The sequence below is a fragment of the Oncorhynchus keta genome, chromosome 1 (genome assembly GCF_023373465.1).
Source record: "Oncorhynchus keta strain PuntledgeMale-10-30-2019 chromosome 1, Oket_V2, whole genome shotgun sequence".
NCBI classification, from domain to species: Eukaryota; Metazoa; Chordata; class Actinopteri; order Salmoniformes; family Salmonidae; genus Oncorhynchus; species Oncorhynchus keta.
The window spans coordinates 61,346,295-61,365,262 of record NC_068421.1 but is presented as its reverse complement, the minus strand read 5'-3'; the positions used below and the strand labels follow the sequence as shown (position 1 = coordinate 61,365,262).

General features: G+C 46.1%; 1 protein-coding gene across 4 annotated transcripts in view; it reads left to right on the top strand.

The window, feature by feature from the left end:
* Window positions 1-18,968, top strand: part of LOC118363036 (transducin-like enhancer protein 4) — a 116,588-nt gene that overhangs the window by 10,642 nt on the left and 86,978 nt on the right. For all 4 annotated transcript variants that reach the window (XM_052457091.1, XM_052457092.1, XM_052457098.1 and 1 more), the window contains exons 2-3: window positions 7,813-7,910; window positions 10,597-10,660. In XM_052457091.1, the coding sequence (XP_052313051.1) occupies window positions 7,813-7,910; window positions 10,597-10,660 (162 nt within the window). The remainder of the gene's footprint in view (window positions 1-7,812; window positions 7,911-10,596; window positions 10,661-18,968) is intronic.

Below are 18,968 nucleotides of genomic sequence, written 5' to 3'. Positions count from 1 at the left end.
GTAAACACGGGCACCCTCATAGATGTCATCCTAACTAATTCTGCTGTTTTCAATCAAGATCTCAGCGATCACTGCCTCATTGCCTGCATCCGTAATGGGTCTGCGACCAAACGACCACCCCTCATCACTGTCAAACGCTCCCTAAAACACTTCTGCGAGCAGGCCTTTCTAATCGACCTGGCCGGGGTATCCTGGAATGACATTGACCTCATCTCGTCAGTAGATGATGCCTGGCTATTCTTTAAAAGTGCCTTCCTCACCATCTTCAATAAGCATGCCCCTCTCAATTTTTTTAAAACTAAGAATAGAAATAGTCCTTGGTTCACTCCAGACCTGTCTGCCCTTGACCAGCACAAAACATCCTGTGGCGTTCTGCATTAGCATCGAATAGCCCCCGTGATATGCAACTCTTCAGGGAAGTTAGGAACAAATATACACAGGCAGTTAGAAAAGCTAAGGCAAGCTTTTTCAAACAGAGATTTGCATCCTGTAGTACTAACTCAAAAAAGTTATGGGACACTGTAAAGTCCATGGAGAATAAGAGCACCTCCTCCCAGCTGCCCACTGCTCTGAGGCTAGGAAACACTGTCACCACCGATAAATCCACTATAATTGAGAATTTCAATAAGCATTTCTCTACGGCTGACCATGCTTTCCACATGGCTACCCCTACCCCGGGCAACTGCCCGGGACCCTCCACAGCAACCCGCCAAAGCCCCCACCATTTCTCCTTTACCCAAATCCAGATAGCTGGTGTTCTGAAAGAGCTGCAAAATCTGGACCCCTACAAATCAGCCGGGCTAGACAATCTGGACACTCTTTCTAAAATTATCTGCCAAAATTGTTGCAACCCCTATTACTAGCCTCTTCAACCTCTATTTCGCATCGTCTGAGATTCCCAAAGATTGGAAAGCTGCCGCGGTCATCCCCCTCTTCAAAGGGGGTGACACTCTCTAGACCCAAACTGCTACAGACCTATATCTATCCTACCCTGTCTTTCTAAGGTCTTCGAAAGCCAAGTTAACAAACAGATTACTGACCATTTCGAATCCCACCATATCTTCTCCGCTATGCAATCTGGTTTCAGAGCTGGTCATGGGTGCACCTCAGCCACGCTCAAGGTTCTAAACGACATCATAACCGCCATCGATAAGAGACATTACTGTGCAGCCGTATTCATCGACCTGGCCAAGGCTTTCGACTCTGTCAATCACAACATTCTTATTGGCAGACTCGACAGCCTTGGTTTCTCAAATGATTGCCTTGCCTGGTTTACCAACTACTTCTCTGATAGAGTTCAGTGTGTCAAATCGGACGGCCTGTTTTCCGGACCTCTGACAGTCTCTGGGTGTGCCACAGGGTTCAATTCTCGGGCTGACACTATTTTCTGTCTACATCAATGATGCTGCTCTTGCTGCTGGTGATTCTCTGATCCACCTCTACGCAGACGACAAAATTCTGTATACTTCTGGCCCCTCCTTGGACACTGTGTTAACTAACCTCCAAACGAGCTTTTACAACCCTTCTTCCGTGGCCTCCAACTGCTCTTAAGTGCAAGTCAAACTAAATGCATGCTATTCAACCGATCGCTGCCCGCACCTGCTCGCCCGTCCAGTACTCTGGACGGCTCTGACTTAGAATACGTGGGCAACCACAAATACCTGGGTGTCTGGTTAGACTGTAAACTCTCCTTCCAGACTCACATTAAGCATCTCCAATCCAAAATTAAATCTAGAATCGGCTTCCTATATCGCAACAAAGCATCCTTCACTCATGCTACCAAACATACCCTCGTAAAACTGACTATCCTACCGATCCTCGACTTCGGTGATGTCATCTATAAAATAGCCTCCAACACTCTACTCAACAAACTGGATGCAGTCTATCACAGTGCCATCTGTTTTGTCACCAAAGCCCCATACACTACCCACCATTGCGACCTGTACGCTCTCGTTGGTTGGCCCTCGCTTCATACTCGTTGCCAAACCCACTGGCTACAGGTTATCTACAAGTCTCTGCTAGGTAAAGCCCCGACTTATCTCAGCTCACTGGTCACCATAGCAGCACCCACTCGTAGCACACGCTCCAGTAAGTATATCTCATTGGTCACCCCCAAAGCCAATTCCTCCTTTGGTCGTCTTTCCTTCCAGTTCTCTGCTGCCCATGACTGGAACGAATTGCAAAAATCTCTGAAGCTGAAGACTCACATCTCCCTCACTAGCTTTAAGCACCAGCTGTCAGAGCAGCTTACAGATCACTGCACCTGTACATAGCCCATCTGTAAACAGCCCATCTATCTACCTATCTCATCCCCATATGGGTATTTATTTATTTATTTTGCTCCTTTGCACCCCAGTATCTCTACCTGCACATTCATCTTCTGCCGATCTACAATTCCAGTGTTTAATTGCTATATTGTAATTCCTTCGCCATCATGGCCAATCTATTTCCTTAACTTACCTAATTTGCACTCACTGTACATAGACTTTTTGTTTTCTTTTGTTCTACTGTATTATTGACTGTGTTTTGTTTATTCCATGTGTAACTCTGTGTTATTGTATGTGTCAAATTGCTACACTTTATCTTGGCCAGGTCCCAGTTGCAAATGAGAACATGTTCTCAACTAGCCTACCTGGTTAAATAAAGGTGAAATAAATCAAAATCAAAAATAAATAGGAAACAGGTTCTAAATCAGTTATGAACACATCAATCCAGATTAACTGGTCTCTGTTCTGCAATCTCAACACTCATTCTCTCCTCAGTCAAGGCCCTTGTTGGTTTTTATAAAAATAACTGATCTGACCATGGTTTGGAACCACTCCAAACCCTCTTTTCATCGCCAATCCCTCCATTTATAATCCAAAATTGGATGGCGGAGGCTTTTGCCTCTCACCACAATGGAGAGCCACCATCTCCAAATGGTTTTGTATTGTGACTGACTAGCAGCCTGGCTAGTGCCCTGGTATCAACACCTTCAAGCGTTAAATGAGGGCTCCGCTCCAGCTAAGATGCTGCTTGCCTGGAAATGTGAGGAATCGAAAGAGGTGTGTGTCTGTTTTAGGGCTTTGGTGGGTGTGATCCTTACCCCAGCCAGTCCTAGTCCCTACAAAGCATTGCCTCCTGGAGAGCCCTGAGCCAACTATCAGTCAGACAGACCCAGACCAATTGGATGCTGAGAGAGAGACAGAGATTCTTTCTATAACAAAGCCATCACCTATAGACAGCTTAACCTAGAGAAGAGTCCCCTATCCTGGGGCTCTGTCCACAAACAGATCCCCAGGACAGCAACACAATTAGACCCAATCAAATAATGACAAAACAAAAATATATTTACTTGACACATTGGAAAGAATTTACGACTAAAAAACTGAAATGATATTTGCCCCTAAACAGAAAGCACACATTGGCAGAATACCCAACCATTGTGACTGACCCAAAATGAAAGAAAGCTTTGACGATGTAACGACTCAGTGAGCATGGCCTTGCTATTGAGAGAGGCCACCATATGCAGACCTTGCTCTCAAGAGAAAACAGGCTATGTGCACACTGCCCACAAAATTCGGTGGAAACTGAGCTGCACTTCCTAACCTCCTGCCAAATGTATGACCATATTCGAGAGACATATTTCCCTCAGATTACACAGACCCACAAAGAATTCCTCAACAAATCTATTGGGTAAAATACCACAGTGTGCCATCACAGCACAAGAAAAGGGCAACCAGTGAAGAACAAACACCATTGTAAATACAACCCATATTTATGTTTTTTTTTGTCTTCCCTTTTGCACTTGAACTATTTGCACATCATTATAACACAGTACATAGCCATAATGACATTTGAAATGGGTCTATTCCTTTGAAACTTGTAGAATGTTTACTGTTGATTTTTGATTGTGTATTTAACTTTAATTGAGAGAGAGAGAGAGAGGCAAGTTACTGCTCTGAGGGTGGCTGTAGGCAATGATGTACAGGGCCAGAGGTGACAAAGAGAACGAGAACCAGTGGCAGATATAGATATAGGCGACATTGGTGGCACGGGGCGCCCGCACCAAAAAATTCTGAATGGTGACATTTGCGCAATTGGCTTTCTATCGCTCATTTGCACGTCACGTCAATGATACCATGTCACCGTGTGGGACTCTGGGTCAATTAACCTTGTTGGACTGGGTACCCTGATTGTAGTTTTGTGAGCTAGGCAGGCTACTGCCTGGGAAGGTCTCCCACTCAGAAGTACGAGATGGGGAGGGGGGCAGGGGTAGGTTGACCTCAGGTCTCCCCACTGGAAGCCCGAAGTAGGGGGACGGGGAAATCTATCAAATAGTGCACTTCTAATTTAGTGCAGTACTAATGCAATTAGTCAAATCAGTCACTGTGAAATGCTACCAAATAAACCAAAATTCATTCATTATACTGTGAATATATAGTTGCACAGACATATTGTTGCATTTTTTTCTGGTTTGTGCGAAGTCGTTAAGAATAATATAAAACCAGTCTGCACACCACCACCACCATAAGCTAGAACCACCACTGACGAGAACACGCACACACATATCCCCTACATCCGGGATCATATTAACACTTCCCTCCTACACTTGGTACTCTTCATCTATTCATGTGCCTTTACCCTAAATATTTCACCAGCTCATGATTATTTCATACCCCTCAGAACGTCTCTCTCCTGAGACGGAGTGAGAAAGACATAGAGATGGAAAGCGAGAGCGATAGAGAGGAAGGGAAGGATAGGCAAAGAGAGAGGAAGCGGGCGGCAGAACAGAAAGTGTGCTATAGAGCAGAGAGAAGCTCTGCAGTCCTGATTAGTCCCAGACCCACATCGGTTTCCCTACCTCCCAAGCTGCGGCTGCCAGCGCAGAAACACCAGCCTAAATTGAATGTTTCCCCCAGTGATTGATAGACAGATGAGGTGGAAGGAGGGCTATGGCCCGGCTGCTGGCTCTGTACTGTTATGTGATCTCCTGGCCCAGTCCCCCCACACACACCCATAGATAATCCTTCTTCATTTTCGGCTCGCCCTGCTCCAGCTCTGCTCTGGATCCTCTAAATTGTGATTGACCGCTGTTGTCCCACATAGCTGGTCTGTCTGTTTTCCCACTCCCTCCCTCCTCTCCTAGATTAACCAGATCAGTTTGAGTTTTCGGGATCCCCCATGCTGTCTGACACCACCAGGGCCAAACACTCTTAGATAAACAGGTTATTTGGCATTCCCCATAGGAGAAGGGGTTCTACTCTGTGGAAATGGTTTTACCTCGAACCAATAAGTGTTTTTCAAAGGGTTCTGTCATTGGGAACAGCTGAAAAACCCTTTTAGGATTCTAGTATTCCCCTGGCTGTGTGTTGGCGACCCCCCCCCCCCCCTCTGTCTGAGCTGCCATCTGTCATATGCCAGGCCAAACCCCAAACTCAAGGCTCATCCAGGACCAGTCATGGAGGACCCTGAGCTCTGAGAGCAGACCACGCTGGGTCTATAGTCATGCCTCTCTCTGTCTGAGTCAACCACAATCTGACCCATACAGAAAACCTGACTCACTTTGAGGAATGTGTTATTGTGAGTGAGGGCTTATGCAAAATGGACAGTAGTCAGTCTGGACTGTAGTTTGTGGTGGTCCAGTGTCTAGTCAGATGGTTTGTTAGAGTGCAGTAGGAAGATATGCCATCTCTTCTCTATCTCCCGCCCCTGCGTGTGTTTGTCAGACCAGTGTGATGTGAATCAAGGTCAGTGGGGATTCGTCGGCAGCCGCCTCTTCCCCCTCCCCCTTAGGGGTTGTGTACTGAGTTAAGCCTGTCTGTCCAGCCAGCCGACACCCAGCCACAGCACTAGGCTAGCTGCTCAGCCCGCAGCTTAATTACTGAAAAGCCCACATTGTCTGACCTCCACCGTTAGCCTAATTGAAATTTAATTGAATTTTCCTTGTCTAGACTAATTAAGCTCCTACTGAAACCGCCAATATTTTAGCCACCTAGCCTAGCTAGCCTCTGGACGACTGGGACGCGCATCCTATGGTGTGGGAAGAGAGGAAAGAAAGGGGGAGGAAATAGTTAGAGCTGAGGGAGGCAAAGGGGAGAGGTCTGGTATTGGCTCTCAGGGGTGGGTGTGGTGAGGAAGAGAGATGGAGTGAGAGAATGAGAGGAGGGAGAGAGAGATTGACAGAGTGGTGCAGACTAAAGTGAGGTCTGGAGTGTGAGGTTAGCAGCCTACGCCACTGACCTGGAGCATGTGGTTAAATAACACTGAGCAGTGGCACTCATCATCTGCCTAACATCAGTTCTGTGTGTGTGTTTGTGTGTGTGTGTGTGTGTGTGTGTGTGTGTGTCTGGCATTGTCCCAGGCTTGTTGTGTGCAGCCCCATTTAGTACAAGGGCTTGCTGTGTGTGTGTGCATATATACACAGTACCAGTCAAGGGTTAAGACACACCTACTCATTCAAGGGTTTTTCTTTTTCTTTTTACTATTTTCTACATTGTAGAATAATAGTGAAGACATCACAACTATGAAATAACACATGTGGAATCACGTAGTAACCAAAAAAGTGTTAAACAAGTCAAAATATATTTTTTATTTGATAATCTTCAAAGTAGCCACCCTTTGCCTTGATGACAGCTTTGCACACTCTTGGCATTCTCTCAACCAGCTTCACCTGGAATGCTTTTCCAACAGTCTTGAAGGAGTTCCCACATATGCTGAGCACTTGTTGGCTGCTTTTCCTTCACTCTGTGGCGCAACTCATCCCAAACTATCTCAATTGGGTTGAGGTTGGGTGGTTGTGGAGGCCAGATCATCTGATGCAGCACTCCATCTCTCCTTCTTGGTCAAATAGCCCTTACACAGCCTGGAGGTGTGTTGAGTCATTTTCCTGTTGAAAAACAAATGATCGTCCCACTAAGCGCAAACCAGATGGGATGTCGTATCACTGCAGAATGCTATGGAAGTCATGCTGGTTAAGTGTGCCTTGAATTCTAAATAAATCACAGACAGTGTCACCAGCAAAGTGCCCCCACACCATCGCACCTCCTCCTCTATGCTTCACGGTGGGAACCCCTCATGCGGAGATCATCCGTTCACATACATACAGAGGTGTGGAACCAAAAATCTCAAATTTGGACTCATCAGACCAAATTTCCATGTATGCATGCATGTGTGTCAGTAGTATGTCCCTCCCTCATGACAGTTCCAACCCCTCAGCTATAAATACCAGGTCACAATAACCCCCAATGGACCTTGTCACTCAGATTCATATCACCACAATCCCTTCTCCAAACCCCTGGAAACTCCACTAGCATCCATGTTTTTTTCCTTTGCATCTAAAACAACAACATCCTTGATGTGTTTGTGTTTCCCCAACTACACAGCGAGTGGAACAACACCCAAAGTGCTTCAGACAGGTTCTTGGGGGAATCAGGGTTCTCCTGGGAGGTGTTTGTTGAAATTCTTTGCTTTTAGCAGGTGAAAGACAGTGCCGTTTTAATGGTTGTGATTCACCATAAGTTATTCATTTGACGCTTTCCCTTCCTCAGTGCTTTGTAGGCAGGAATACATTATCCAAGAGTATCCTGGCAGAGGAGAGAGGGATGCTAATGTTGTGTGAGAGGAGGAGTGAGACGGAGTCATTAAGAGCGAGAGAGAGAGAGGAGGATGACAGAGGAGAGGAGAAGAGGGTGCCAGGAGAGCGAGTGTTTGTGAAAGAGAGGGGGGTGGAGTGAGAGATGAAGAGAGCAAGTGCAGTGTTTTTTTATGGTGTGTGTTGAAGTGACCTTACTCTGCCTTCTTCTTTCCTCTCCTTTCTTTTCTCTCCCCCAGGTCCCTATTCAGCCTGGCCAGTCTTTCAAGTTCACAGTCCTGGAGACCCTGGACCGCATCAAGGAGGAGTTCCAGTTCCTCCAGGCTCAGTACCACAGGTGCTGTATACTCACTCACTAGCCTCCATCCATAGACTCCATTACAGATATGATATACAGTGGGGCAAAAAAGTATTTAGTCAGCCACCAATTGTGCAAGTTCTCCACTTAAAAAGATGAGAGAGGCCTGTAATTTTCATCATAGGTACACTTCAACTATGACAGACAAAATGAGAAAAAAAATCCAGAAAATCACATTGTAGGATTTTTTATGAATTTATTTGCAAATTATGATGGAAAATAAGTATTTGGTCACCTACAAACAATTAAGATTTCTGGCTCTCACAGACCTGTAACTTCTTCTTTAAGAGGCTCCTCTGTCCTCCACTCGTTACCTGTATTAATGGCACCTGTTTGAACTTGTTATCAGTATAAAAGACTCCTGTCCACAACCTCAAACAGTCAAACTCCAAACTCTACTATGGTCAAGACCAAAGAGCTGTCAAAGGACACCAGAAACAAATTGTAGACCTGCACCAGGCTGGGAAGACTGAATCTGCAATAGGTAAGCAGCTTGGTTTGAAGAAATCAACTGTGGGAGCAATTATTAGGAAATGGAAGACATACAAGACCACTGATAATCTCCCTCGATCTGGGGCTCCACGCAAGATCTCACCCCGTGGAGTCAAATTGATCACAAGAACGGTGAGCAACATTCCCAGAACCACACGGGGGGACCAAGTGAATGACCTGCAGAGAGCTGGGACCAAAGTAACAAACGCCTACCATCAGTAACACACTACGCCGCCAGGGACTCAAATCCTGCAGTGCCAGACGTGCCCTCTGCTTAAGCCAGTACATGTCCAGGCCCGTCTGAAGTTTGCTAGAGAGCATTTGGATGATCCAGAAGAAGATTGGGAGAATGTCTTATGGTCAGATGAAACAAAAATATAACTTTTGGGTAAAAACTCAACTCGTCGTGTTTGGAGGACAAAGAATGCTGAATTGCATCCAAAGAACACCATACCTACTGTGAAGCATGGGGGTGGAAACATCATGCTTTGGGGCTGTTTTTCTGCAAAGGTACCAGGATGACTGATCCGTGTACAGGAAAGAATGAATGGGGCCATGTATCGTGAGATTTTGAGTGAAAACCTCCTTCCATCAGCAAGGGCATTGAAGATGAAACGTGGCTGGGTCTTTCAGCATGACAATGATCCCAAACACACCGCCCGGGCAACGAAGGAGTGGCTTCGTAAGAAGCATTTCAAGGTCCTGGAGTGGCCAAGCCAGTCTCCAGATCTCAACCCCATAGAAAATCTTTGGAGGGAGTTGAAAGTCCGTGTTGCCCAGCAACAGCCCCAAAACATCACTGCTCTAGAGGAGATCTGCATGGAGGAATGGGCCAAAATACCAGCAACAGTGTGTGAAAACCTTGTGAAGACTTACAGAAAACGTTTGACCTCTGTCATTGCCAACAAAGGGTATATAACAAAGTATTGAGATAATCTTTTGTTATTTACCAAATACTTATTTTCCACCATAATTTGCAAATAAATTCATTAAAAATCCTACAATGTGATTTTCCGGATTTTTTCCCCCCTCATTTTGTCTGTCATAGTTGCAGTGTACCTATGATGAAAATTACAGGCCTCTCTCATCTTTTTAAGTGGGAGAACTTGCACAATTGGTGGCTGACTAAATACATTTTTGCCCCACTGTACACACCACCCTCCATCTTAACCCATGCAGGCCTACATATACTCTATAGCCACAATCCTAACTTGAGGTCTGCATATGTAACTCAAATCTTCATACAAGTTTCTCATAAACATCAATATACACGATTGTAGTAAAAGTCTGTTCTTCCCATGTATCCGTGTGTCTGAAGATAGGAGACAGAGGATTGTGTCCTATATGAATTCTACCAATTAAGGTGCCTCAGGGGATAACAGTCCCTCCTCCTCTCTCCAAAGGACTGAGAGAGCCCCCTGGGAAACACTGCTGCTGCTCTACTTATTAGTCTGGGAATTATTACACAGGCTACATTAGACATCAGCCGTAATTGTATTGTATGTGTATGTGTAAGCCAAGGACAGGTGCAGTGAACTATATGGTTGTTATAGCACAGTCATACCATATGCAGGTACAGATTCTAACCTTATCCGTCTCAGTCTTAATGACACAGTGGCAGGGTGTTAGCCTGGTCCCAGATATGTTTGTGCTGTTTTGCCAACTTCTATGTCTTTGTCATGCATTGACAGGACAGTACAAACACCAGGGTGGCAGGGTGTGGTGATATGGGTGTATACTCCATATTATAGCAGAGTGATGGTGTGTTTCATCAGAGAGATAGTCTGAGTAGAGTTGACCTGCAGTGACCTTGGTGCTGGGAGCCCAGCCTCACAGCATGAGCTGAGTACTCATGGCCATATCTCTCTCGGTCAGAGCTCTGTGAACAGTGTGCTGAAACTAACATTGTTCTCCCACTGCAGCCTGAGACTCATCGGTCTCACTGTCTGATCGATCTAGATCCATAACCTCTTTTCAGCTTTGACAAGAAGGAGAGATTCAGGTGGGGCTGCAGAGTAGACCAATATGGTTGGCCATAGTGTATGTCCTGCACTTGATCAGTTTGTTGACCTGTGTGTGTGTTTGGTTGTTTGTCTGTGTTTTCTGTCGTGTGTCCGTGCGCGTGCATGGTTGCATGTATGTTTGTGTGCATGTTTTTGTCTTGCCTCTGCAGCCTGAAACTGGAGTGTGAGAAGCTGGCCAGTGAGAAGACAGAGATGCAGAGACACTACATCATGGTGAGTTCAATTCTATTTACACTACCACACCACCGGTGGCTCACTGGAATCAATCAGACAACATGGAGGAGGAAGGCCCAGTCTCAGTCTGGCTTTACAAATGGACCCCTGTCCACTACACCAACATAGGAGGCTATCTAGCTTGTTGAAGAGCATCATCTGGCGAAATGGTCTAAGGCACTACATCTCAGTGCAAGAGGCATCACTACAGACCCTGGTTCGATTCCAGGCTGTTTCACAACCGGCCGTGATTGGGAGTTCCATAGGGCCGTGCACAATTGGCCCAGTGTCGTCCAAGTCTAAGAATTTGTTCTTAACTGACTTGCCTAGTTAAATATTTTTTATTTTATTAAGTTAGGAGGATGAGACTGCCCAAAAACTCTCTCTCCCTCTGCAGCAGCTTGAGCCCCTCTGCGTCTGTCTGTCTGTTTGTCGTGCACCGACTCCGAATCACGGCTGGTTGGGTGTCTGTAGTGACACCTCTTGCACTGAGATATAGTGCCTTAGACGCTGCGCCACTTGGGAGCCAATTAAAGAGTGTTCAAATAAATACAGTGCATTCGGAAAGTATTCAGACCCCTTGACTTTGTCCACATTTTGTTACGTTACAGCCTCATTCTAAAATGGATTTTTATTTTATTTTCATCAATCTACACACAATACCCCATAATGACAAAGCAAAAACAGGCTTTAGACATTTTTGCAAATGTATTGAAGATAATAAACTGAAATATCACATTTACGTAAGTATTGAGACTTTTCAGTGCTTTGTTGAAGCACCTTTGGCAGCGATTACAGCCTCAAAACAATTATGTCTCGGAGCTCTATGGACAAAACCTTCGACCACTTGGTTTTTGCTCTGACATGCACTGTCAACTGTGGAACCTTATGTAGACAGGTGTGTGCCTTTCCAAATCATGTCCAATCAATTGAATTTACCAGAGGTTGACTCTAATCTATTTAAAAATGTAAATATATTTGCTAAAATGTAAAAAAAAAAAAAAACTATTTTCACTTTGTCATGATGGGGTATTGTGTGTGTAGACTGATGAGGAAAAAATGTATTTAATCAATTTTAGAATAAGACAGGAGAAATGTTTGAGGTCCTCCAATCAGGGGTGATGGTGGGGATGTGATCATTGTATGTTTTGCGTTTAGTTATTTCTGTTTTCCACTGAGCGGTATGTGTGTGTTCTGGAGCTGGTGCACCTGGGCGTTGTGCGGGGCTTAGTCCATCCCACCCTTAGTCCATCCCTTTGGGCCAGGAGCGGGGGCCAGCGTCTCAGGTGGGTGGGGGCTGGCGCACCCACTGATTGGAGTGGTCATTCGTATTGTCTTTGAACTGTTATTGTTTTAATAATTTAAAGAATATATAAAAATAAGATGGAGAACAAGCAATGTAGGGAAACATAGTGAAGTTTTGGTGCAGGTACAGCCAACTAGCACAAAATAATATTGTGATATTGTCAAAACAAGACAAAAACCAAACTGTAGCAATTTATCCCCCCCCCCCCCATCACTACTAAAAGTAAACAAACTGTTCTCTGTGTCTCTATACTTTATGGAGATTTCACATTTGCAGGGTTTGATGGACGGTTGAGTTGGCAGTAGTTGGATAGATGTGTAGAAGCTTTTACTCCAGTATTTATAGACTGAGGCAGTCGGCGACATTTGATCAACTCTTATACATACTTATTAAATGTCATGACCTTTGTGACCACAGGACTGTTGGTCAACATCAGGAAGAAATAGGCTAAACATCTGAGAATTAAGCATTTTCCATAGTGCTGGACACCCTGGTCTCAATAGGAAGGAAGGAAGGAAAATGCCATTTAGCAGACGCTTTATCCAAAGCGACTTACAGTCATGTGTGCATACATTCTACGTATGGGTGGTCCCGGAATCGAACCCACTACCCTGGCGTTACAAGCGCCATGCTCTACCAACTGAGCTACAGAAGGACCACAAATAGAAATGGAGAATGGCTTGGTGAGGCCAAATTACTTGAAATGGCGCCGGAGGAGATGGCTGCCGTTTTACAGGCTCCAAACCAATTGTGCTATTTTGTGTGGTTTTTTTTGCGTTGTTTGTAACTTATTTTGTTCATAATGTTCACAACGAAAAGAGCTCCTGAATATCAGAACAGCGATTACTCACCACAAACGGGACAAAGATTTTTTATTTAATGAGTCAGACGCGAAGGATTTAATGCTGATACTGGCCCAGGTCCAAATCCCCGTCATTCACATGAAGAAGAGACGTCGATACAAGGAACGCAGGTTCGGGGGCCTTGTGAGAATTAGTCAGCGAGTGGGTAACCCGCCTCTACCATATGCTCTATTGGCCAACGTGCAATCATTGGAGAATAAACTGGATGAGCTCCGTTCAAGACTATCCTACCAACAGGACATTAATAAAAACTGTAATATCTCATGTTTCACCGAGTCGTGGCTGAACGACGACATGGATAATACACAGTTGGCTGGGTTTCTTGTGCATCGGCAAGACAGAACAGCTGCCTCCGGTATGACAATGGGTGGCGGTCTGTGTCTATTTGTCAATAACAGCTGGTGCGCGAAATCTAATATTAATTATATGATTTTATGTCTATTCACAACCACAAACAGATGCTGGCACTAAGACCACACTCAACGAGCTGTATAAGGTCATAAGCAAACAAGAAAAAGCTCATCAAGAGGCGGCGCTCATAGTGGCCGGAGACTTTAATGCAGGGAAACATAAATCCATTTTACCTAATTTCTACCTGCATGTTACATGTGCGACCAGAAGAAAAAAAAACTCTAGACCACTTTTACTCAAAACACAAAGATGCGTACAAACGCTCCCTTGCCCTCCATTTGGCAAACTTGACTATAATCCTATCCTCCTGATTCCTGCTTACAAGCAAAAACTAAAGCAGGAAGTACCAGTTCAATGCGGAAGTGGTCAGATTACGCAGATGCTAAACTACAGGACTGTTTCTAGCACAGACCTGGAATATGTTCCAGGATTCATCCGATGGCATTGAGGACTATACCGCATCAGTCACCGGCTTCATCAATAAGTGCATAGATGTCGTCGTCCCCACAGTGACCGTACGTACATACCCCAACCAGAAGCCATGGATTATAGGCTACATCTGAACTGAGCTAAAGGGTAGAGCTGCCGCTTTCAGAGAGTGGGACTCTAACCCGGACGATTATAAGAAATCCCGCTATGCCTTCTGATGAACCATCAAACAGGCAAAGCATCACTACAGGACTAAGATTGAATCCTACTACACCGGCTCTGATGCTCGTTGGATGTGGCAGTGCTTGCAAACTATTACGTTGCAAACTTTACTATTACTATTATCATGCATGAGAGCACCAGCTATTCCGGACGACTGTGTGATTTTTGCTCTCCATAGCCAAGTAAGACCTTTAATTAATTAAGGATCCGCCCCTTTTAAAAATGTATTTACCTAAAATGACATACCCAAATCTAATTGAAGCAAGGAAATGCATGTTCTTTTTTTTAACCCACTTTTCTCCCCAATTTTGTGGTATCCAATTTGTAGTTACAGTCTTGTCTCATCGCTGCAACTCCCGTACGGACTCGGGAGAGGCGAAGGTCGAGAGCCGTGCATCCTCCAAAACACAACCCAACCAAGCCGCACTGCTTCTTGACACAATGCCCACTTAACAGAATCCAGCCGCACCAATGTGTCAGAGGGAACACTGTACACCTGGCGACCGTGTCAGCATGCACTGTGCCCGGCCCGCCACAGGAGTTGCTAGTGCGCGATGGAACAAGGACATCACCGCCGACCAAACCCTCACCTAACCCTGGACCAATTTTGCGCCACACCATCGGTCTCCCGGTCGCCGCCGGCTGCGACAGGGCCTGGACTCGAACCCAGAATCTCTAGTGGCACAGCTAGCAGTGCGATGCAGGGCCTTAGACTGCTACTCGGGATGCCGGATATGCATATTCTTGATACGTTATAAAGTTTGTGGAAATGTGAAACTAATGTAGGAGAATATAATAGAGAAGATAGAGTAAAAGATACTACAAAGAAAATACATGCAATCTTTGAAATTCAAGAGAAAGGCCATAATGTATTATTCCAACCCAGGTGCAATTTAGATTTTGGCAACTAGATGGCAGCAGTGTATGTGCAAAGTGTTAGACTGATCCAATGAACCATTGCATCCCTGTTCAAAATGTCGTGTCAAGACTGCCCAAATGTGCCTAATTGGTTTATTAATACATTTTCAAGTTCATAACTGTGCACTCTCCTCAAACAATAGCATGGTGTTATTTCACTGTAATAGCTACTGTAAATTGGACAGTGCAGTTAGATTAACAAGAATTTGGATCCTGGGACTAAACACCTCCCTCTGCAACTGGACTTCCTGACGGTCCGGCCCCAGGTGGTAAGGGTGGGCAACAACAGATCTGCCACGCTGATCCTCAACACTGGGGCCCCTCAGGGGTGCGTGCTTAGTCCCCTACTGTACTCCCTGTTCACCCATGACTGCGTGGCCAAGTACGACTCCACACCATCATTAAGTTTGCCGACGACACAAAAGGTGGTAGGCCTGATCACCGACAACGATGAGACAGCCCATAGGGAGGAGGTCAGAGACCTGGCAGTGTGGTGCCAGGACAACAACCTCTCCCTCAATGTGATCATGACAAAGGAGATGATTGTGGTCTACAAGAAAAGGAACGCCGAGCACGCCTCCATTCTCATCGACAGGCCTGCAGTGGAGCTTCAAGTTACATTTACATTACATTTAAGTCATTTAGCAGACGCTCTTATCCAGAGCGACTTACAAATTGGTGCATTCACCTTATGAAATCCAGTGGAACAGCCACTTTACAATAGTGCATCTAAATCTTTTAAGGGGGGTGAGAAGGATTACTTTATCCTATCCTAGGTATTCCTTAAAGAGGTGGGGTTTCAGGTGTCTCCGGAAGGTGGTGATTGACTCCGCCGTCCTGGCGTCGTGAGGGAGTGTGTTCCACCATTGGGGAGCCAGAGCAGCGAACAGTTTTGACTGGGCTGAGCGGGAACTGTACTTCCTCAGTGGTAGGGAGGCGAGCAGGCCAGAGGTGGATGAACGCAGTGCCCTTGTTTGGGTGTAGGGCCTGATCAGAGCCTGGAGGTACTGAGGTGCCGTTCCCCTCACAGCTCCGTAGGCAAGCACCATGGTCTTGTAGCGGATGCGAGCTTCAACTGGAAGCCAGTGGAGAGAGCGGAGGAGCGGGGTGACGTGAGAGAACTTGGGAAGGTTGAACACCAGACGGGCTGCGGCGTTCTGGATGAGTTGTAGGGGTTTAATGGCACAGGCAGGGAGCCCAGCCAACAGCGAGTTGCAGTAATCCAGACGGGAGATGACAAGTGCCTGGATTAGGACCTGCGCCGCTTCCTGTGTGAGGCAGGTTCGTACTCTGCGGATGTTGTAGAGCATGAACCTACAGGAACGGGCCACCGCCTTGATGTTAGTTGAGAACGACAGGGTGTTGTCCAGGATCACGCCAAGGTTCTTAGCGCTCTGGGAGGAGGACACAATGGAGTTGTCAACCGTGATGGCGAGATCATGGAACGGGCAGTCCTTCCCCGGGAGGAAGAGCAGCTCCGTCTTGCTGAGGTTCAGCTTGAGGTGGTGATCCGTCATCCACACTGATATGTCTGCCAGACATGCAGAGATGCGATTCGCCACCTGGTCATCAGAAGGGGGAAAGGAGAAGATTAATTGTGTGTCGTCTGCATAGCAATGATAGGAGAGACCATGTGAGGTTATGACAGAGCCAAGTGACTTGGTGTATAGCGAGAATAGGAGAGGGCCTAGAACAGAGCCCTGGGGGACACCAGTGGTGAGAGCGCGTGGTGAGAAGACAGATTCTCGCCACGCCACCTGGTAGGAGCGACCTGTCAGGTAGGACGCAATCCAAGCGTGGGCCGCGCCGGGAGATGCCCAACTCGGAGAGGGTGGAGAGGAGGATCTGATGGTTCACAGTATCGAAGGCAGCCGATAGGTCTAGAAGGATGAGAGCAGAGGAGAGAGAGTTAGCTTTAGCAGTGCGGAGCGCCTCCGTGATACAGAGAAGAGCAGTCTCAGTTGAATGACTAGTCTTGAAACCTGACTGATTTGGATCAAGAAGGTCATTCTGAGAGAGATAGCGGGAGAGCTGGCCAAGGACGGCACGTTCAAGAGTTTTGGAGAGAAAAGAAAGAAGGGATACTGGTCTGTAGTTGTTGACATCGGAGGGATCGAGTGTAGGTTTTTTCAGAAGGGGTGCAACTCTCGCTCTCTTGAAGACTGAAGGGACGTAGCCAGCGGTCAGGGATGAGTTGATGAGCGAGGTGAGGTAAGGGAGAAGGTCGCCGGAAATGGTCTGGAGAAGAGAGGAGGGGATAGGGTCGAGCGGGCAGGTTGTTGGGCGGCCGGCCGTCACAAGACGCGAGATTTCATCTGGAGAGAGAGGGGAGAAAGAGGTCAGAGCACAGGGTAGGGCAAGTTCCTTGGTGTCCACATCACCAACAAAATATCATGGTCCAAACACACCAAGACAATGGTGAAGGGGGCACGACAATGCCTATTCCCCCTCAGGAGACTGAAAAGATTTGGCATGGGTCCTCATATCATCAAAAAGTTCTGCAGCTGCATGTTACGCACGCCTCTATGAAGAGGGAACGCAACACCCTGCTACAACTAAACTCTCCGTGAAGTGAAAGAGGTATGGACTGTAGGCCTGAGTAAGGATGACAACAGGCAGAATGTGGTACCGTTTACAAGGACTTTATTCCTTTACACGGTAATATGGGGAAAAGGGGCTGGACGGAACCAAAGCAAAGAAAGTAAATCTCAAAGCCCCCTCTATCTTATACTAACCAATACTTACCTAATTTAGCACCACCTGGTGCCCTAACCAAAATACAGGGGTGGTCCGCCCAGGTCTTACCTAGTGTGCCTAGACAGTGAATATGCTACGGGCATATGCATGCCCGCGGGCCTCTTGCATAAGCACTCCCTAGGTGCCTTCCCCTTCCCCCCTGGGAACAAATGAAACAGGAGAACAAATAATTTCCCAAACAAACTAAGAAACAAAGGACATCAAATAAGCTCTATCTGAGCAACAAACTCACAGAACATACCAACTGCTACCAACAATTAACATAGTAAATTATCCACAGCCATCAGTCTCCTCTCTCAGCAATGATTCTCTATCACATTCAATCTCTCTGCAATGACCTCCCAGCAATGATCCCCAGCAATCAATCTCTCCTGAACAGAACACTGGCTTTTATATAGCTTCAGAATGAATGTGTAACTGGAGACAGCTGCGTCTTGACGAGGGGACGGGGTCAGCTCTCCAATTAGCCATGGAGTCGACCAATCAGCTGCTTGAGGGATTTCAGGAAGCCATTTCCTGAAATAAACACATGCAAATACACCAACTACAACACATAAACTGAGGAACGTAATACTGCACCATTGAGAGCATCCTGACCGGTTATATCACTGCCTGGTATGGCAACTGCTTGGCCTCCAACCTCAAGGCCCTACAGAGGGTAGTGCATATGGCCCAGTACATCACTGGAGCCAAGGTTCCTGCCTTCCAGGACCTCTATGCCAGGCAGTGTCAGAGGAAGGCCCAAAGAATTGTCAGAGTCCAGCCACCCTAGTCATAATCTGTTCTTTCTGCTACCGCACCGCATGCGGTACCGGAACACCAAGTCTAGGTCGAAAGGCTCCTCAAATTCTTATGGCTGCAGGGGCATTATTGAGTAGTTTGGATGAAAGGTGCCCAGAGTAAATGGCCTGTTCCTCAGTCCCAGTTGCTAATATATGCACATTTATTATTAGTATTGGATATAAAACACTCTGAAGTTTCTAAAACGTTTTGAATGATGTCTGTGAGTATTTATTTGTAATTTTTATTTGACCTTTATTTAACTAGGCATGTCAGTTAATAAGAACAAATTCTTATTTTCAATGACGGCCTAGGAACAGTGGGTTAACTGCCTGTTCAGGGGCAGAACGACAGATTTGTACCTTGTCAGCTCAGGGGTTTGAACTTGCAACCTTTCGGTTACCCTGCCCCCCCCGCCGAGTATAACAGAATTCATATGGCAGGCAAAAACCTGAGAAGAAGTCAAAACAGGAAGTGGGATATCTGAGGTTGGTCGATTTTCAACCCAGTCCCTATTGAATACACAGCGGGATGTTGATTATGTTGCACTTCCTGAGGCTTCCACTAGATGTCAACCGTCTTTAGAAACTTTAATGAGGCTTCTACTGTGATGTGGGGCTTG